The following is a 20,865-nucleotide window of genomic DNA, read 5'->3' as shown; positions in this document are numbered from 1 at the left end:
ACAGGATCAAATGTGACGAGCGCATGCTCGTCGTAGTCGATGACGTCACAGCATTTGTGCCATTCAGAAGAACGGCGGTTCTTTTGAATGCTGTGTGTGTACACTCGGCCGGCAAGAGAATCTTTCCAAGAATCTCGTCAGGAAAAACAGCATTTTTTTCCTTACGAGAATCACGACCGTGCATACGAGGCTTAACACTAGAAAATGTCATTGCTTGACTATAATCGTTACACATCTGTCATGAAAACTGTACAATGGGTGGCCAATGTCATGAACAGAGAGAGCCACATGTGCTCCTCCTCACCTTATTATTGCCTTTGTTCCATATTATTTTGTTGGGGTCAATATAAATTTGGTCTTCCTCTTTAGCCCATGGTGTGTACGAACCAACATCAACATAGCTTTTTGGTGGTTTGGAACCCAAAGCACACATCCAATTAGCTATTGTGTATTGGGAAGGAAATTCACCATTGTCATCAAAGAAGGTCATTCTGTCTGCGATCTTAAATGGATTTTTTATTTGTTTCACATATTTATGCAACTGGGAGATAGAAAAACCTCAAACAAGTTAGAGCTGAAGTTCAAACTGTTTATATTTTGTTTTCCCTTGTTTCTCTATCCCACTTTATCAACATGTTATTTATTTATTTAATATCCTTTCTGCTTCTATTACTTACTGTTTAACCACTTAAGCCCCGGACCATATTGCTGCCTAAAGACCCAAGGTGTTTTTACAGTTTGGGACTGCGTCGCTTTAACAGACAATTGCGCGGTCGTGCGACGTGGCTCCCAAACAAAATTGGCGTCCTTTTTTCCCCACAAATAGAGCTTTCTTTTGGTGGTATTTGATCACCTCGGCGGTTTTTATTTTTTGCGCTATAAACAAAAATAGAGCGACAATTTTGAAAAAAAATGCAATATTTTTTACTTTTTGCTATAATAAATATCCCCCAAAAACATATATACATTTTTTTTTTCCTCAGTTTAGGGCGATACGTATTCTTGTACCTATTTTTGGTAAAACAAATCGCAATAAGCGTTTATCGATTGGTTTGCGCAAAATTTATAGCGTTTACAAAATAGGGGATAGTTTTATTGCATTTTTATTAATTTTTTTTTTTTTTTACTACTAATGGCGGCGATCCGCGATTTTTTTCGTGACTGCGACATTATGGCGGACACTTCGGACAATTTTGACACATTTTTGGGATTTTTGTCATTTTCACAGCAAAAAATGCATTTAAATTGCATTCTTTATTGTGAAAATGACAGTTGCAGTTTGGGAGTTAACCACAGGTGGCGCTGTAGGATTTGGTGTACACTGTGTGTGTGTTTACAACTGTAGGGGGGTGTGGCTGTAGGAATGACGTCATCGATCGAGTCTCCCTATATAAGGGATCACTCGATCGATGCAGCGCCATAGTGAAGCACGGGGAAGCCGTGTTTACACACGGCTCTCCCCGTTCTTCAGCTCCGGGGAGCGATCACGACGGAGCGGCTATAAACAAATAGCCGCGCCGTCGTCCCGGATCGCTCCCCGAGGGGACCCGACCGCCGCAAGTCGCAGGGGGGGTCCCGGTCGGACCCCCGACCCACGTCTAGGCAGGGATGTACAGGTACGCCAATGTGCCTGTACGTGCCATTCTGCCGACGTATATGTACATGCGGCGGTCGGGAAGGGGATATACTCGAGTATAAGCCAAGTTTTTCAGCACCTTTCTTTGTGCTGAAAATGTCCCCCTTTGGATTATACTCGATTCACCTTTTTGCGCCTGATCTCCCAGACTTTGGGGACCCAGTACTGGCCACACTCATTCTCTACAAGTGTGCAAAGTTTGTTGTCCAGGGGACCTACGGCCGGGGAGCATCGATTTTCTTAAAAGCCGGGCACCCCTTCCATAGACTCCCATGTTAACCGGTAATTTCTCCGGTAACTTTGGGGACCCAGTACCGGCCGGTCCCCTGGACCCAGAACTTGGCACACATGTAGCCCAATTTCTCCTCTACAAGTTTGCAAAGTTTGTTGTCTGGGGGACCTACGGCCGGGGAGCACCTACTTTTTCAAAGCCAGGCACCCCTTCCATAGACTCCCATGTTAAACGTCGGTCTAGTGAGGTATGGACACAGTGAGGCATGGACACAGTTAGGCATGGACACAGTGAGGTATGGACACAGTGAGGCATGGACACAGTGAGGCATGGACACAGTGAGGCATGGACACAGTGAGGCATGGACATGGACACAGTGAGGCATGGACACAGTGAGGGCATGGACACAGTGAGGGCATGGACACAGTGAAGCATAGACACAGTGAGGCATGGGCACAGTGAGGCATGCACATGGACACAGTGAGGCAAAGTGAGGCACAGTGAGGCATGCACATGGACACCCTAGGCTTATACTTGAGTCAATAAGTTTTCACATTTTTTTGTGGTAAAATTAGGTGTCTCGGCTTAGATTCGGGTCGGCTTATATACTCAAGTATATACGGTACCTTATTTTAGACTTATTTTGATGTCATCACTGGGTCTATGTGCCTTCCTATGCAATGTAGACAGATCATGGCTGGTGTGAGGGACTGGAAGGGTGCTGTACATAGATTTCTGAAGACATCACAGCACCCAGCCTCAGGTCTCTTTTTAAGAGCCGTCAGTCCCCAATGTAAGCAGTGGCCTGGATCTGCAATGATTGCAAGATATGCAAATATCAGAATGCCCTAGACACGTGCAGTTTGTTTCGTTCCGAATTGAAATTTGGATACATTTTTGTTTTTACATGTCAGGTCACCTGTGGCGAGGTGACAAATGCACCCCGTTGGAGAGAGGGGTGCTCCGCAAGGTAGTGAACCCAATAGCGGACTGCTGCGGATGGACAGGAAACGTGAGCCCAAGATTCCCCAGGGCGCAGAGTCTAAGGTCCAGCAGGTGTTCACCAGAGCCTCTAGTGGTGAGGATGGCCTTCATTGCAACTGAACCCAGGTCATGGCCCATGGAGTCCACCAGGTCATGCTCCGTAGGGAGAGAGGGGAAGCAGCCACTCAGGACACAAGGGATAGTGATGGGTAAGCCAAGGTCGGGGCAACAGGCAGACGAGGGTAAACAAGGGACAGGCCAAAAGTCAGGGTAACAGGCAAACAGGAATAGTCAGAGACGAGCCAAAATCGGTACACAGAAAGGTTAACGTAGCACACGGCAAACAGGAACACAAGCTAACAAACAAAGTTGAACAGCAAAGCAGACCTGCAGTGCACTAGTTAATATACAGTTCCTGTGATGGCCTGGGGTGGAGCCATACAGGGAGGAGAGGTGATAAAAGGCAGCCAGAAAGAGAATCAGGCCTCTAATGGACACATGGATGAGAAGGTAAACTGCCAGACTTTATTGCATGTCCATGTCATTACAATTTTTACAAAATCAGTACCAAATTTAAATGAATCTGAAATAACGATGATAAAAAATAAAAATTTGATAAACAATAAAAAAAAAAAATTCGAATCAATTTTGAATATTTTTCTAATTTCTAATTTCAAAGACAATAAATGAGAATAGAATAGAAAACAAAGGAATAAAAGAGAAAACAAATAGAATAGAAAATAATATAACAGAAAATAATAGAATATAATATAGTAAAACAGAACACAATAGAAAATAAAAGAACAGAACAGAATAATATAAAAAGAATATAAGCATCTTCTGAAATTCAAATTTGAATACAGAAGAAAAGAATAGAATAGAAAAATATATATATGATAGAAGAAACTATACATAGAAGAGAAAATAATACAATAATACAATAGAATAGAAAGAATATAACTCTTTCCCAACATTCAAATAGAATCAGTTTTAATTGATTTAGAGCACTGTACCCTGAGCACACCCACTTATGTGACACTAGCGAATTAATATTTGCTGTTGTCTTTTATTCTCCTTTTGACAAGCCCCAATTCCACTAGGACTCTTGTTGGACCCTTTGCTGATAATACCAGTTTATTCATTGGAATTTACTGTATGTAGGCGCATGCGCGGCAGCGTCCAAGATGGCCGCATAGACCGGGAGCTTCGCGCCACTCTGGTCTAATGATCACCGTAGCAGCCGTCTGAGCACTAGTTCCGGCACGCACACCTGCCATCCGGGGACACACTTCTCATCAGCCCGATATCCTCAGGCTTTGCCCGAAGGAGCCTCACTCCTACCCTATACTCGGCAGCAGCACAGACTGGCCATCCCAAGATGGTGGCCGTCTCCTCGTGAGGCCTGTCCTGCCTGACTGTCTCTATAGCTGACTAGGATCATGAAGCCCTTCCGCCCTTCCAAACATCTGATGCCGCAGTGAGTATCTCCCTACCTGGGGTCCCCTCACCTGCCTCAACTGAATCTCTCCTAGGGAGAACACTAGGAGGGGGAGCCCTCACCCCACAGCAGGAACTGCTGTCCATGGAACACAGAGGCCAGAGATCCATCTCTCTCCCCCACAGATTTTTCCTCTATAATGGCCGCCTTCTCCCAAATCCTGTCCAGAGGCCTATCTCACACTGGAGAACAGATCACAGCCTCCATACATGCAGATCTGCAGCAGATAGGGACCAGAATTTATGTGATTGAGCAAAAATCAGAACAAGCACCTCTGAGAATAAATCAAAATACTGCTAGGGATCCAGGAGCTCCAGACCAACTAGAGACTGCCACCTCCAAAATTGATGACCTTGAGAATAGGTAGAGATGTTACAATTTCCGAATTGGGGGTCTCCCAGAATCCGTTAAGGACACCCACCTGGCAGTTCAGGACTTAATTAAAAATGTAATCCCTACCATTAAATTGATGAGAAGGCTACATAAAAGTCCAATAAATATCAAAAAATGAGAACAAATTGATAATAAACAATTGCTTAATAGTCCAAACGTGTATCAAACTTGAGTGTAACACACTGCTGTAACAACGAAGGAAAAAAGTCTGGCTCCAAATGGTAAATGTAGCTTGCTGACCCTTACCAGAATGGAAGATCCTAACGGACCTAGTCAAGCTGAAATCCCTGGATGGTGTATGTTGAAATGGAGCTTGTCTGTTAAGACGATCCTTCCAGGGGTCACCAATCCGCCAATAAAGCAACCAGAGAAAAACTGATATGGTGTAAATCTGTGTGATAAATAAAGCATAAAGTGCATCCCCCAGTGACTGGCAACAGACAGTGTGAACAAAAGAAACCACCACCAGTACACACACTGACCCTTACCAGAACCTGTGATCCGTCAGGATCAATCAAAGCAGAGGGGATGTAGACAATGTGCAGTAATGGAACGTCTCAGCCATTAATAAACGAATACACCAGCAGGTCCAAATATGTATGAGGAAGAAAAACTCACATAGCGTGATACCGTAGAGGTTTTTAATGCAAAAAAAGCAGTACACTTACAGTTCAAATTCGAAGTGTCAGCGAGGATAAAAAAGCCGGCCGGCCGGCGTGTCAGAACGAAGGTCCTCAAATCGCGGTGACGTCAGCACGATTTGGGAGGCGACGTGCTGACGTCACCGCGATTTGAGGACCTTCGTTCTGACACGCCGGCCGGCCGGCTTTTTTATCCTCGCTGACACTTCGAATTTGAACTGTAAGTGTACTGCTTTTTTGCATTAAAAACCTCTACGGTATCACGCTATGTGAGTTTTTCTTCCTCATACATATTTGGACCTGCTGGTGTATTCGTTTATTAATGGCTGAGACGTTCCATTACTGCACATTGTCTACATCCCCTCTGCTTTGATTGATCCTGATGGATCACAGGTTCTGGTAAGGGTCAGTGTGTGTACTGGTGGTGGTTTCTTTTGTTCACACTGTCTGTTGCCAGTCACTGGGGGATGCGCTTTATGCTTTATTTATCACACGGATTTACACCATATCAGTTTTTCTCTGGTTGCTTTATTGGCGGATTGGTGACCCCTGGAAGGATCGTCTTAACAGACAAGCTCCATTTCAACATACACCATCGAGGGATTTCAGCTTGACTAGGTCCGTTAGGATCTTCCATTCTGGTAAGGGTCAACAAGCTACATTTACCATTTGGAGCCAGACTTTTTTCCTTCGTTGTTACAGCAGTGTGTTACACTCAAGTTTGATACACGTTTGGACTATTAACCAATTGTTTATTATCAATTTGTTCACATTTTTTGATATTTATTGGACTTTTATGTAGCCTTCTCATCAATTTAGTAGTTATATGAAGGCCCTTCAGTCTTTAGCGCTACTCCACCTTTTGTTTATGATTTATATGTTTGTATAACATTTTTGAGTTAGCGGCTTTATTTTCTTGTCACTTTTTGGTAAGCGCACTTTTTTCATTTTTAAATCCCTACCATTCCGTCAGAAAAAACGGACAATCATGGGACACCAGATTCAAATTTTTGTGGATCTGTCCCCATACACGGTACAAAAGCAACGGGCACTGAAGGCGCTACTCCAAGTCCTGGCAGGCAAAGAGATCACCTATAGATGGGCCTTCCCGCTTTGCTTAAACTTCTCATACCGCAAAAAAAAAATACAGTTTCTCCTCTTTCCATGATGGGGAATGACTCCTACTACAACTTGGATGGATCACTCAGGATTTACCACCGATGTCCACTACTAGAGGAGCACCTTCTTCCAAAAGACCATCACCTACGAGCCCCATAACTCAAGTGTAACAGAAACAACTTCCCAAAAGATCAAGAAAATCCTTTCCACCATGAGCAAGAAGATGAACTTTCCATACCGCCTTATTCTACTGACTTCCTTTTAGACTGAGATTGTGGCCTAACTCTTGCCATAGTAATGGTGATTTGCTTATCCTGAGTAAACCTCAGGAATGGCCCACAGATCCTTAAGGAATTTTGCTTCCAATTGCTGCTCAGTGCAGTACTACCACGGATTTTGTTCCTGGTTTCATCCCCCTTTTTTTTTCATATCATAAGTAGAGTTGAGCGGACACCTGGATGTTTGGGTTCGACGGGTTCGGCCGAACTTCGGAAAAAAGTCGGGCTTCGGGACCCAACATGACCCGAACTTGACCCCGAACCCCATTGAAGTCAATGGGGACCCGAACTTTTCAGTACTAAAATGTCTGTAAAACACTAATGGAATGGGCTAGAGGGCTGCAAATGGGAGCAAAATGTTGGTAAGAGCATGGCAAGTACTCTGCAAATAAATGTGGATAGGGAAATAACTTAAAATAACATAAACAAAATAAAAATAGAACAATAGAAGAACACTAGCTAAAGGGCCATATTCAGGTAGGAGATACGATGGCGTATCTCCAGATACACCGTCGTATCTCTGAGTGTGCGGCGTCGTATCTATGCGCCTGATTCTTAGTTACACATAGATTTGACTAAGATACGACTGGCGTAAGTCTCCTACGCTGTCGTATCTTAACTGCATATTTACGCTGGCCGCTAGGGGCGTGTATGCTTATTTAAGCCTAGAATATGTAAATCAGCTAGATACGCCTATTCACGAATGTACGCCGGGCGTCGCAATACAGATACGCCGTTTACATAAGGCTTTTTCCGGCGTAATGTTACCCCTGCTATATAGTATGGATGTCGGGCCAGCATCGAATTTTCCAATGATTACGTCGTTTGCGTAAGTCGTTCACGAATAGGGCTGGGCGTAATTTACGTTCCCGTCGAAAGCATTGGCTTTTTGCGGGTTAATTTGGAGCATGCGCACTGGGATACTTTCACGGACGGCGCATGCGCCGTTCGTAAAAAAAAACGTCATTTACGTGGGGTCACGATGATTTTACATAAAACACGCCCACATCTTCCACATTTGAATTAGGCGGGCTTACGCCGGCCAATTTACGCTACACCGCCGCAACTTACGGAGCAAGTGCTTTGTGAATAATGCACTTGCCTGTCAAAGTTGCGGAGGCGTAGCGTAAATAGGATACGCTATGCTCACACAGAGTTACGCGCTCCTTACCTGAATCTGGCCCGCCGTCGTATCTCTGAGTGTGCGGCGTCGTATCTATGCGCCTGTTTCTTAGAATCAGTTACGCATAGATTTGACTAAGATACGACCTTCGTAAGTCTCCTGCGCCGTCGTATCTTAACTGCATATTTACGCTGGCCACTAGGGGCGTGTACGCTGATTTACGCCTAGAATATGTAAATCAGCTAGATACGCCTATTCACGAACGTACGCCCGGCCGTCGCTGTACAAATGCGCCGTTTACGTAAGGCATTTTCCGGCGTAAAGTTACCCCTGCTATATGAGCAGCCAATGTTAAGTATGGACGTCGGGCCAGCGTCGATTTTTCCGTCCATTACGTCGTTTGCGTAAGTCGTTCGCAAATAGGGCTGTGCGTAATTTATGTTCAAGTCGAAAGCATTGGCTTTTTGCGGGTTAATTTGGAGCATGCGCACAGGGATACTTTCACGGACGGCGCATTCGCCGTTCGGAAAAAGCATAATTTACGTAGGGTCACAATAAATTTACATAAAACACGCCCACATCTTCCACATTTGATTTAGGCGGGCTTACGTCGGCCTATTTACGCTACGCCGCTGCAACTTACGGAGCAAGTGCTTTGTGAATACTGCACTTGCCTGTCAAAGTTGCGGAGGCGTAGCGTAAATAGGGTACGCTACGCCCGCACAGAGTTACGCGCTCCTTACCTGAATCTGGCACGCCGTCGTATCTCTGAGTGTGCGGCGTCGTATCAATGTGCCTGATTCTTAGAATCAGTTACGCATAGATTTGACTAAGATACGACCGGCGTAAGTCTCCTACGCCGTTGTATCTTAACTGCATTTTTACGCAGGCCACTAGGGGCGTGTACACTGATTTACGCCTAGAATATGTAAATCAGCTAGATACGCCTATTCACGAACGTACGTTCGGCCGTCACAGTACAAATACGCCGTTTACGTAAGGCTTTTTCCGGCGTAAAGTTACCCCTGCTATATGAGGCGCAGCCAATGTTAAGTATGGACGTCGGGCCAGCGTCGATTTTTCCGTCGATTACGTCGTTTGCGTAAGTCGTTCGCAAATAGGGTTGTGCGTAATTTACGTTCAAGTCAAAAGCATTGGCTTTTTGCGGGTTAATTTGGAGCATGCGCACTGGGATACTTTCACGGACGGCGCATGCGCCATTCGGAAAAAGCGTCATTTACGTGGGGTCACAATAAATTTACATAAAACACGCCCACATCTTCCACATTTGAATTAGGCGGGCTTACGCCGGCCTATTTACGCTACGCCGCCGCAACTTACGGAGCAAGTGCTTTGTGAATACTGCACTTGCCTGTCAAAGTTGCGGAGGCGTAGCGTAAATAGGATACGCTACGCCCGCACACAAATACACGCTCCCTACCTGAATCTGGCCCACTAAAGTGTTTATCTCACACGTATTGTACAGATATGGAGGAAAAACTGCAAACACTGCAAATTATATTTTTGTGCCCTAAATGGGTGTTTTTTGAATAGAACAATAGAAGAACACTAGCTAAAGTGTTTATCTCACACGTACAGATATGGAGGAAAAACTGCAAACACTGAAGGAAACACTGCAAAATATATTTTTTTGCCCTAAATGGGTGTTTTTTGAATTGCACAATAGAAGAAAAGTATCTAAAGGGTGTATCTCACAGTAAAATATGCAGTGCTGGTGTAATTTGATTTCTGAAGCAGGACTGACTCCTATATATTTCTGTGCCTATAAGCAAAATCAGGAACCTTTACCTAAAGTATCTAATGCAGAGTATCTCACAGGAACATATGCAGTGCTGATGTAATTTGATTTCTGAAGCAGGACAGTCTGACTCCTATATATTTCTCTCCCTACAAGCAGCAGCAGCCTTTCCCTACACTATCTAAAGCAGAGTGACGAGCTATGCTATGTGCCTCTAGCTTATATAGAGGCTGGGTCACATGCTGGGTCACATGCTGCACTGGCCAATCACAGCCATGCCATTAGTAGGCATGGCTGTGATGGCTTCTAGATCACACAATTAAAACAAATGGTGATTGGCTGCCCTGCAGCGCACCATTACATTGCCGAACACCGAACCTGAACCCGAACTTACAGCAAATTGTTTGGGTCCGGGTACCAAAAACCCAAAAGTCCGGTATGAACCCGAACTTTACAGTTCGTGTTCGCTCAACCCTAATCATAAGCTTTAATGAACAGTCATAAATGTCCGGACTTCACACTTTTTCCTTGTTTACCCTAGTATTCTTATTTATTCAGGGGTTCTACCGCAAATTTATTTGATCAAATACCCAGCTTTAGGCAGTAGTTAATTTTTTGTTTCCTATCCTTATGGAATAGTGGAGCCCAGGGTTCAGCGGATGCTACTTTAAGAGACCCCACCTCCTGCCCCGCCTTTACTGGGTCATTGATTCCCTCCTAGGAGGGACAGCTTTATTGTTACAGGTGGCTGTCTCACCCTTTCCCATGGCGGGCAACGGGTGCCAACATCAAGCTTTTCACTCCCAATTGTTGTATACCGGGTTGGCACATGTCGCCCGCTGGGGAGGTGTGGGATGGTCTAAAAGAGATTTGTAAATGTTTCACTTCAACCTGCCGTTATTCAGTTAGCCGTCGCCCTATGTCCGGCCATCTGAATAGACCAGCGGCAGCTGGCCACAATAAAATACATTCATGCAATGCATGAATGTATGTTATTTGCGCGGCGCTGCAGAACAACATTTTAAAAGCCTTAAAGGGCCCGTTTTTTTTTTTTGTTTTTTTAATGACTCCAGGAGGGGGGGCGGTGCCCAAGCGCCCCCTATGGACCACTGCAGCTCACGGAGGAATTCTGTCTGCTGAGTAAGCGTCATAAACCCTACCCCGGACAGCCTGGCCAGACTCGACTCGGGGCAAGTTAAACTAAATCTCTCGCTCACCACCTCAGCTGAGAAGCATCTGGATAGGGGCACACTTTTATTATCAGAAGGAAAAAATAGGCTCCAAGCTTGCAGCTAAACTAAGCCTGCAGACTTGCGCCTTGGTCTTCCCTAAACTTTGCACTTTAACACAGAACCAAGCGGGAATTATGGACTCGTTCCATGACTTTTACTTTTACTAAACGCCTCACACACATTTCAAATTTAGAGAAAAGTTTCTTTAGGGCCTTAATCTACCCCACCTAACGCAATCGCACCAAGAGCTACTTGACAAACCCTTCTCATCCGATGAAATACTGGAAGTTATTAAATCCTTGAAGTTAGCCTCAACCCCTGGACCTGGCGGCTTATCGGTCAGTTATTATAAGAAATTCAGACCACAACTGGCACCCTACATGGCCCGGTTCTTTAACTCCCTCTGGGAGAGAGCCCCCCTCCTAGCGTTTCAAACTCAGCTTTTATATCCATCATACCCAAACCTGGTAAAGACTCAAGCAAGGTTGGTAACTACCGTCCTATCTCGTTAATCAATAACGACCTCAAAATTATGACAAAAATCCTAGCCACCAGGATGTCAAGCTTCACATCTAGTAACATCCACAGGGAGACAGTTCCATCCCGGGAAAACAGGGACCGGACCAGGTTCGAAGGGCAATTAATCTTATTTCCCTTCTGCAGTCCCATGGGACAGAGTCCCCAATCAGGAAGGCTACCTGTTGTCATTGGACCTGCAGAAGGCCTTTGATTCTGTGTTGTGGCCCTACCTTTTTGATATTCTAGAATGCTGATGGTTTGGAGCCGGATTTCTGAAAATAACACACACCCTTTACTCTACTATAAAGCTCAGTTGCGATTAAAGGGTCACTACTCTACGACCTTCGACATTCACAGAGGAACCAGACAGGGCTGTCCTCTATTGCCCTTGATTTTCACAATCGAGACACTGGCCATAGCCATAAGAGCGAATAAGAACATTAAAGGGGTCCAATGCGGCCAAGAGGAACACAAGTGTGCCCTCTTTGCTGGTGTCTTGTTATTATTCCTGACGTCTCCACTAATCTCTAACCCCAATGTGTTCCAATTTCTCCAGGAATTGGGAACCATTTCAGGGCTCCAGGTCAATGTGTTTAAATCAGTGGCCTTCAACATATCAGTCCATACAGCACTAATCGACAAACTTAAACAACACTTTCCCTTCACTTGGGCAGGAGACCCAATCCCCTATCTGGGCATCAAACTGACTAAATGCATTGGAAACCTATACACTGGCAACTACCCTCCCATTTTCCGCTCATTAGAGGTGGACCTAAATAAATTGTCAAAGGAAGGCCTGTCCTGGCTAGGTAGACTGAACGCAGTCAAAATTAATCTATTGCCTCGTCTTTTATATTTGTTCCACTCCCTCCCCATCCCTAACAATAAATCTATCCTGTCTACATTTCAATCCAGGGTTGTTGGATTTGTCTGGGGAGACCAAGGGCATAATTTCGCAAGGGACATCCTACTCCGACTTAAGACGGATTAGGCCTACCAAACTTTTAGCTCTATTACCAGGCAGCACAGTTGGCTCAGTTTTCCACTATATATTCCTCTCAAGGGAGACTGGGTCTTCTTTAAGAGGCAGGCAGTCCCTCTTTATACACTCCAGTTAGGCTCACATCCAGAACATGCGAACAGGCAAAAAATGTGTTCGAACACGCAAACACTGTTAAAGTGTATGGGACACGAACATGAAAAATCAAAAGTGCTAATTTTAAAGGTTAATATGCAAGTTATTGTCATAAAGTGTTTGGGGCCCTGCCCCAGGGGACATGTATCAATGCAAAAAAAGTTTTAAAAACTGCAGTTTTTTCGGGAGCAGTGATTTTAATGATGCTTAAAGTGAAACAATAAAAGTGAAATATTCCTTTAAATTTCATACCTGGGGGGTGTCTATAGTATGCCTGTAAAGTAACGCATGTTTCCCGTGTTTATAACAGTCTCTGCACAAAATGATATTTCTGAAGGAAAAAAGTCATTTTAAACTACTCTCGGCTGTAATGAATTGTCGGGTCCCGGCAATACAGATAAAAGTCATTGAAAAAAAATGCGTGGGGGTCCACCAAAATTCAATTACCAGGCCCTTCATGTCTGGTATGGATATTAAGGGGAACTCTGTGCTAAATAAAAAAAATGTGTGGGGGTCCACCAAAATTCAATTACCAGGCCCTCCAGGTCTGGTATGGATTTTAAGGGGAACTTTGCACCAAAATAAAAAAAATGGCGTGGGGTTCCCCCAAAAATCCACACCAGACCCTTATCCGAGCACGCAACCTGGCAGGCCGCAGGAAAAGAAGTGGGGACGAGAGAGTGCCCCGCCTCCTGAATTGTACCAGGCCACATGCCCTCAACATGGGGAGGATGTCTGGGCAAGGGTTGTGGGGGTTTGTGGGCAGGGGACTTATCGGAATCTGGAAGCCCTCTTTAACAAAGGGGACCCCCAAATCCCGCCCCCCTATGTGAATTGGTAAGGGGTACATTGTACCCCTACCATATCACAAAAAGAAAGTGTCAAAATGTTAAAAACCACAGGAGATGGCTTGGGACAAGTCCTTTATTAGAATACAAAATAAAAAATAAATAAAAAGAGATTCCAGTGATGTAATCCAATAAATCCATGCTCAATCTCCAGCGATGGATGATCTCCAGCGACTCCAGTGAGGAACACATATACGATCCTGCCTCCGCCAAAGGCACCCAGCCAATGACGCGGCGCCAGCCTGACAGCTCTTATGTATCTGAGGGCGGGGCCATCCGTCACGTGACCCCCATCCCCCTCTGACAAGGGAAAATGCTGGGGTTTCCCAGTGACGTGTACGGGTGACCTCATCCCCCTCTGAAGCAACGCAGGTTTCCCTTTGCCAGAAAATTACTCAGAACCCCCAAACATTATATATATATGTTTTTAGCAGACACCCTAGGGAATAAAATGGTGGTCGTTACAACTTTTTATGTCACACGGTATTTGCCGGCAATTTTTCAAACTCCTCATGAATAAAAAAAAAAAAAATTGCCAGTTTTTTTTTTTTTAATGTGTAAGATGATGTTACGCCGAGTAAAGATACCCAACATGTCACGCTTTAAAATTGCGCACACTTGTGGAAAGGCACCAAACTTCAGTATTTAAACATCTCCATGGGCGATGCTTTAAAATTGTTTACAGGCTACATGTTTAGAGTTACAGAGGAGGTCGAGTGCTAGAATTATTGCTCTCACTCTAACGTTTGCAGCAATACTTCACATGTGTGGTTTAAACACTGTTTACATATGTTAAAACAAGTCCTTATGCTGGTTAAATAACTTGTGAATATGTAACCTGTGATACAAACCAGTGCCTCACCAGCCACTGGCCTCAACGCAGGTCCCTGGTTCTTCCCCCATGTCCCCTCCCCTGACTTTTCCTTTGAAGATAAATAACACAATCATTAGTCCATACCCTCATGTCAGCATGCAAGCGGTAATCTTGGACTCTGATCTCTCCTTTTGAAATCACAACCAATCGCTGTTGCCTTAAAGAGGTTGTAAACCCTAAAAAAAAAAAAACCCTGTAAAACAAGGGCATTTTGAGCTAGTATGCATCGCATACTAGCTCATTATGAAATACTTACCTTAGAACAAAGCCCTGCAGCGGTGTCCGCACACCGCTGACACAGCTGACATCTTCCCCGGTGTTTCTTCTGGGTTTGTGGGCTCTAACGCTGTGATTTGCCAGAGCCGCAATAACGTCACTCCCGCACATGGGTGCCGCCGGTCACGGCACAGGGCCCTGAAGAAACAACAAGAGCAACCTTTAGTGCTCATGCACCGATGACATCAGCGGCAGGGTATACAGTAAATATCTCCTAAACGGTGCAAGTTTGGGAGATATTTACAGTGCCTACTGATAAGCCTTATTATTGGCTTACCTGTAGGTACTCATAAAACACAGTTATTACCTTTTGCATCACTTGCAGCTCCCTTTTAGATTGTGAGCTCCCATGAGCAGGGCCCTCATAACCCTCTTGCATTGAATTGAATTGAAACGGTACTATTTCCCTTTATTTTGTAAAGTACTGTGAAAACAGTTGGCTCTATACAGTTGCGGCTGGTGCTCAAAATTTTTAAGGGGGGCGCAAACAAACTGAACAATTCAGAAAAAAATACATCAATTGCAGCCTCACTGTGCCATCAATTGCAGCCACTGTGCCCATCAAATGCAGCCACTGTGCTCATAAAATGCAGCCACTGTGCCCATCAAATTCAGCCACTGTGCTCATCAAATGCAGCCACTGTGCTCATCAAATGCAGCCACTGTGCCCATCATATTCAGCCACTGTGCCCATAACATGCAACCACTGTGCCCATCATATGCAGCCTCTGTGCCCATCATATGCAGCCTCTGTGCCCATAAAATACAGCCTCTTTGCCCATAAAATGCAGCCACTGTGACAACCCGCCCCCATACCCGATAGCTGTCTGACCGTCACTTACCCCATTATGGTGGCTCGTCAGGCAGTGGGTGATGGCGGTGAGCTGTGGTATATGCAGCGGGTCAGGCAACAGCTCCTGTATCCTCCATGGTTCCGGAGCGTCTCTTCTTCCATTCGTCCAAAAGGAATGCCTGTGCCTTTACCCAATCAGGTGACAGGCATTAGACTCGTGCCTCCTGATTGGCGGAAAGGCGGTTCAGTGTTAGAAAAATAAATATTAATTTTCTTTCTAATACATCTGGGTGGACTCCAAGCGCAATGCTCTGCGCTCCGAGTCCACCTTTTTTGAAGCCTATTAGAGCCTATGGCTCTAATCGGGTGCTTAAAAAAAAACACTCCTGCCGCTGTAATTCAGGCGCCCAGAGTCCGAAAAGGGGCCGGACGCCTGAATAAGGGGCTATATCAATTCTATATAAATCCTGTATAACATTTTATTAAAGCTCAAAATGTTTGGTCAAAATACTCCTTAAAAAAACTTCTTACATTTATATACAAAAAGTCATCTTAAAATAATTGACAGAAGGTGGCGCTATACTGTTTTACCTGCTTAAATCTGTTAATATTAAAACTGCGATTGAACTTGGTAAAAAGATGTATAGCTTCAGCCATCGCTTCTACCGCAAAATACACTTGTACAGATTCTCCGTGAAGCTTTGGTCTGCCAGACATTGCAAGAAAGAATCTAAATCCACTGTCACTAAAAGTGGAAAAATTGTGGAAATAAATATTGTTTCCATTTTGAGTTGATGTTATATTGTATAATGTAACGATCAGATCATCCAACAAAAGCTGAACTTGTGGACCTTTTGACAATAAATCCTCATCAAATAGACTTGTATTTCTAAGAATTTGTAGATTAAAAAACTCGAAATTCAAAGATGTTATAAAACGTTGGTAAAAAGTTATTGACTTGATTTTCTCTGAAGTCCAGGCTGGGGGGAGGATAAGTATATTGTTTTTGTTGATCCGATTGTATTCAACAATGTATTTTTCAGCATTGATTGTGAAGGAACCACAAAGTATTAGAACTTTACAATTTACGTTATGAAGTGTGTCTGTCCACTGATCCATTGCAGCATAATTTACAGTTATTCTTTTTTCAAAAGCCACACAAATCTCCTGGGAAGCCAAATGTCTCTTCAGAATTTGTGCCTCCGTCTCTCCGGTATCATCATCTGAGAAAAGTATTCCAACCCAATTCCAGCCAAAATTTTTCACTAGTTTGGCAATCCCAAAATAACAGACATGATCATTCTGAACGGTCCGGAATACATGTGGGTAGAGGAGTCTGTCACTTAATGAGTAATCGGTGGCTCCGTAGCTGACCTGAAAAAGAAGAATATTAAAGCGTAACTCCACTTTTGCTGATAGAAAAAATAACTTTTCCCTCTAGGTGATCAATGTACATTATAAGGATTATTACAACCTTTGTTGCAGGTTTCTACCTTTTGTTATTCTGAAGAAAGCCTTGTGTGTTTGTCTGTGCCTCTGTGTCAAGCGGGTCTAATGGAAGTGGTTTCATAATTTTCTGGCTGGTGTGGGACTGAAGAGCACTAATGAGGAAATCTGCTGGGCCTGCATCCCTTTAGACGTGTTCCTATTGGAAATATATCACCAAAAATAAAACATTTGTTGCAGGGGACGCCTGAAATCTGACTTGTATCTTAGGCAGACTGGGAAAATTGGGGAGCCAATCACACAAGCAGGAAATTATGTTTCTGGGGGGGTGGTCAGTACACACACTGTGTACAAAACAACTCCAGGTAGTCATATTGCTTTGCATTTATATAAAATTACAGTGGCATCAGATTGAAAAGGAAAGGTAATTTTTAATAACAGGGGGGATTTGGGTCCCTGCAGGACTGGGTCGACTTCTCAGTCGATAACTATAGAAGGGATGGACAGCACCTAAATGAGGAGGGTGCCGATCAGATGGGAATGAAAATGGCCAAAAAGTTAGAGGGGTTATTAAACTAGGTGATGGGGAAGGGTTCAGAGGTAGAGATAGTCAGCGCGGAACATATTCCAGAGGGTAGTATTGGGGGCATTAGTGGTAGGGTAACCAAATCACATAAACCCAAGGTAAGTAGAGTAGCAAGACCTAGTTGAAATTGAAGAACACCCAGTAAGAGGATAGTATGCAACCGGTCTAAACTATGTGGCATGTTCACCAATGCCAGGAGCCTGGCGGACAAGATGGGTGAACTAGAGATTCTGTTGCACGAGGAGGATTTGGATTTTGTGGGAATTTCATAGACCTGGTTCAACAGCTCTCATGATTGTCTGGCAACCATTCAAGTCTATACCCATTATCGCAAGGATAGAGAGGGTAAAAAAAGGGGGAGGGGTATGCCCATATATCAGGAATAATGTACAAGTGAATGTGAGTGATGATATCACTAAAGGATCTAGGGAGGAGGTGGAATCCTTATGGGTAGAGATCCAAACTGTTGAAGCTAAGGGGAACAAAAATACTGGTAGTATGCTATAGGCCCCCTAACCTGAGGGAGGAGGGAAAGACAGATCACCTATCACTATTTGGATTAGCAGCAAGGATGGAAAGTGTTATCATAATGGGGGATTTTAATTATCCAGACATAGACTGGGCGTAGGGAACCACACATTTATCTAAGGCTCACCAGTTCCTAAATGTCTTGCAGGACAATGTTAGATGGTAGACACACCAACTAGAAATAAAGTGTTACTGGATCTACTGATTACCAACAATACAGACCTGATCACAGATGTGGAAATACGAGGCAATTTAGGTAACAGCGATCACAGGTCAATTGGCTTTAGTATAAATCACACAGATAGGAAACATAAGAGGAATACAAAGACACTTAATTTCAAAAGAGCCAAATTCCCTAAACTATGAATCTTGCTAGAATGCATTTGTAGCGGTCACCACCGTTTACGACCTTCCATCCCATCCAAGACAGCTTATCGACACTCCACAATCAGGCAAACGAACACAACCCATAAGAATTCCCCCCAGACACGAGACACACAGCTCTGTGCTTCTGGTTTCAAATGTAATACTACTTTATTGGTACACTTAGCTTGCTTATATGCAGTACACAGGTTACAGAAATCACAGGAACAATCAAACTGTCCCCACCCACACATCACACCTTGGGGGGGCTTCAATCACATTCTTTGAGCTAATTACTAAACATTCTAGACATGTCGGCGCCGGCCTATAATTCATGATCTAATCACTGTACATTCCTTCATTAACAGAACTCAAACAAAACACCATCACACAATGATCTCTTCTCAATCCACATCTTACACAGACTCCGACAAACATGTGGTCGCACCTGATCATCAATGGGCTATTAACAGTGTTATCACACAATGGAAAGGTCTTAGGAGCAGACCTGAATTAACACCTCTACAGCCTTACACAATGGTCAATGAAATGTCTAGGGGTAGATGCAATTAACACCTTTCAAAAGAATGTGTCCCCACATTGAATAGCCAACAACTTGTGATATCTCAAGACATCCTGCAAACATGAATTATTATTAATGTCCCATCTCATATAATACATGAATTATTATTAATGTCCCATCTCATGTAATACATGAATTATGATTAGCCACCCTATGCCCAAAAGGGGCACAGGATGAACTTAGACCCAAGAGTTCTTAGGGCCGCTGGCACAGGAGTATCCCCTGTCCCTCAAAAGTCTCTGGGTGTCACGGGTCATCCTGTTACATCTCTCCCCTTTCGGTGGGAGACTGACACCGGAGGAGATCCCAGACAGGTTGACTCCGAAGTCAGTCAGTAGTTCCAGTCCTCCAATGCTGGTATCCATACCGTACCCCAAATAAATTGCTCCAAACAGAGCATTACTCACCCTGCCAACCTCTGTCTCTCTCCGAGAACCTGCCTGCCGCTGGGGAGAGGCCTGGACTGGCCCTTCTCCCTGGAGTCCTTTCAGCCGCTGGAGAGAAGACAGGGTGACTGGGCTCAGTCCATCATGTTGTTGGGGATCTGGGCCAACTGGCCCCCATCCCTGGGGTATACCAGTGGAGACTTTAGTCCCATCCACTGGTGGTATAAAATCCCCTGATGCTTGCAAAGCAAAGCCGACATTCTCCTGTCTAAATGATGCACCATTTTCTGGACTTGTGTCAGTGAAGACCACAGTCCCATCCACTGCCCCAGGAACTCCCTCTTCCATTAGTGGAGAGCAGAGGCTTGTGGCACTCTGCTCCTTTGCCAGCTCTTCTGCTGGGTCACTTTGAAGGGAGACCAAAGTCCCATCCCCCGATGTCAGCTCAAGCTGCAGTTGTGTGCAGCAGCCAGTAGCACCCTGCCCTGCTGCCAGTGATTCAGCTGGGAGTAAACGCTTTACCACCACAGCTTGTTGCTTGGGAGAGGGGCCAATTTCCCCGGCTCCCTGGAACTCCACTTTCATGGTGACTGGCATCTGTACTTCTCCCCTCTCTTCAGTTGGTGCTGCTGTGACTTCTGCTGCTGCAGCACCTCTTTGCTGTAGCCAAGTGGCATCCACAGCCGCTATAACCCGGTCTATGGTCTCCGGTGGAGGATTAGGTCCATACTGTGCCAGTCCACGTCTAACAGCCAGGTTAAAAAACTCTTCATCGGGTGTCCTGTCTGTTATGCTGGGCCTTTCTGTTACGCTGGGCCTTTCAGCTCTATCCATTTGGACAAGCTCTGCAATAATGTCCCTTCTCTTACAATTGCAGGCCGATCTGCCCCGGCTCTCCAGTAAGTCCTTGAGGGAAGAGAGCTTCAGCCGATCATACAGCGTCTCCATTGTCCTGTGTCCTTGTAGCCGTCCTTTAAGCAATGGAATTATCCCGCTGCTAGCCACCAAGTGTGGTCACCACCGTTTACGACCTTCCATCCCATCCACAATCAGGCAAACGAACACGACCCATAAGAATTCCCCCCAGACACGAGACACACAGCTCTGTGCTTCTGATTTCAAATGTAATACTACTTTATTGGTACACTTAGCTTTCTTACATGCAGTACACAGGTTACAGAAATCACAGGAACAATCAAACTGTCCCCACCCACACATCACACCCTGGGGGGGCTTCAATCACATTCTTTGAGCTAATTACTAAACATTCTAGACATGTCGGCACCGGCCTATAATTCATGATCTAATCACTGCACATTCCTTCAATAACAGAACTCAAACAAAACACCATCACACAATGATCTCTTCTCAATCCACATCTTAAACAGACTTTCTGTCTCCGACAAACAGGTAGTCACACCTGATCATCAATGGGCTATTAACAGTGTTATCACACAATGGAAAGGTCTTAGGAGCAGACCTGAATTAACACCTCTACAGCCTTACACAATGGTTAATGAAATGTCTAGGAGTAGATGCAATTAACACCTTTCAAAAGAATGTGTCCCCACATTGAATAGCCAACAACTTGTGATATCTCAAGACATCCTGCAAACATGAATTATTATTAATG

At 44.5% G+C, this 20,865-nt stretch overlaps 1 protein-coding gene across 1 annotated transcript in view; it reads right to left on the bottom strand.

Moving 5' to 3' along the window:
* LOC120927707 (vomeronasal type-2 receptor 26-like) overlaps window positions 1-20,865 on the bottom strand; it is a 66,539-nt gene that overhangs the window by 7,514 nt on the left and 38,160 nt on the right. The window contains exon 4 of the mRNA XM_040338584.1: window positions 305-541. Coding sequence (XP_040194518.1) covers window positions 305-541 — 237 coding nt within the window. The remainder of the gene's footprint in view (window positions 1-304; window positions 542-20,865) is intronic.

Source organism: Rana temporaria, chromosome 1, assembly GCF_905171775.1.
Source record: "Rana temporaria chromosome 1, aRanTem1.1, whole genome shotgun sequence".
NCBI lineage: Eukaryota > Metazoa > Chordata > Amphibia > Anura > Ranidae > Rana > Rana temporaria.
The sequence above is the reverse complement of the archived record's forward strand: the minus strand, read 5'-3'. Positions and strand labels throughout refer to the sequence as shown.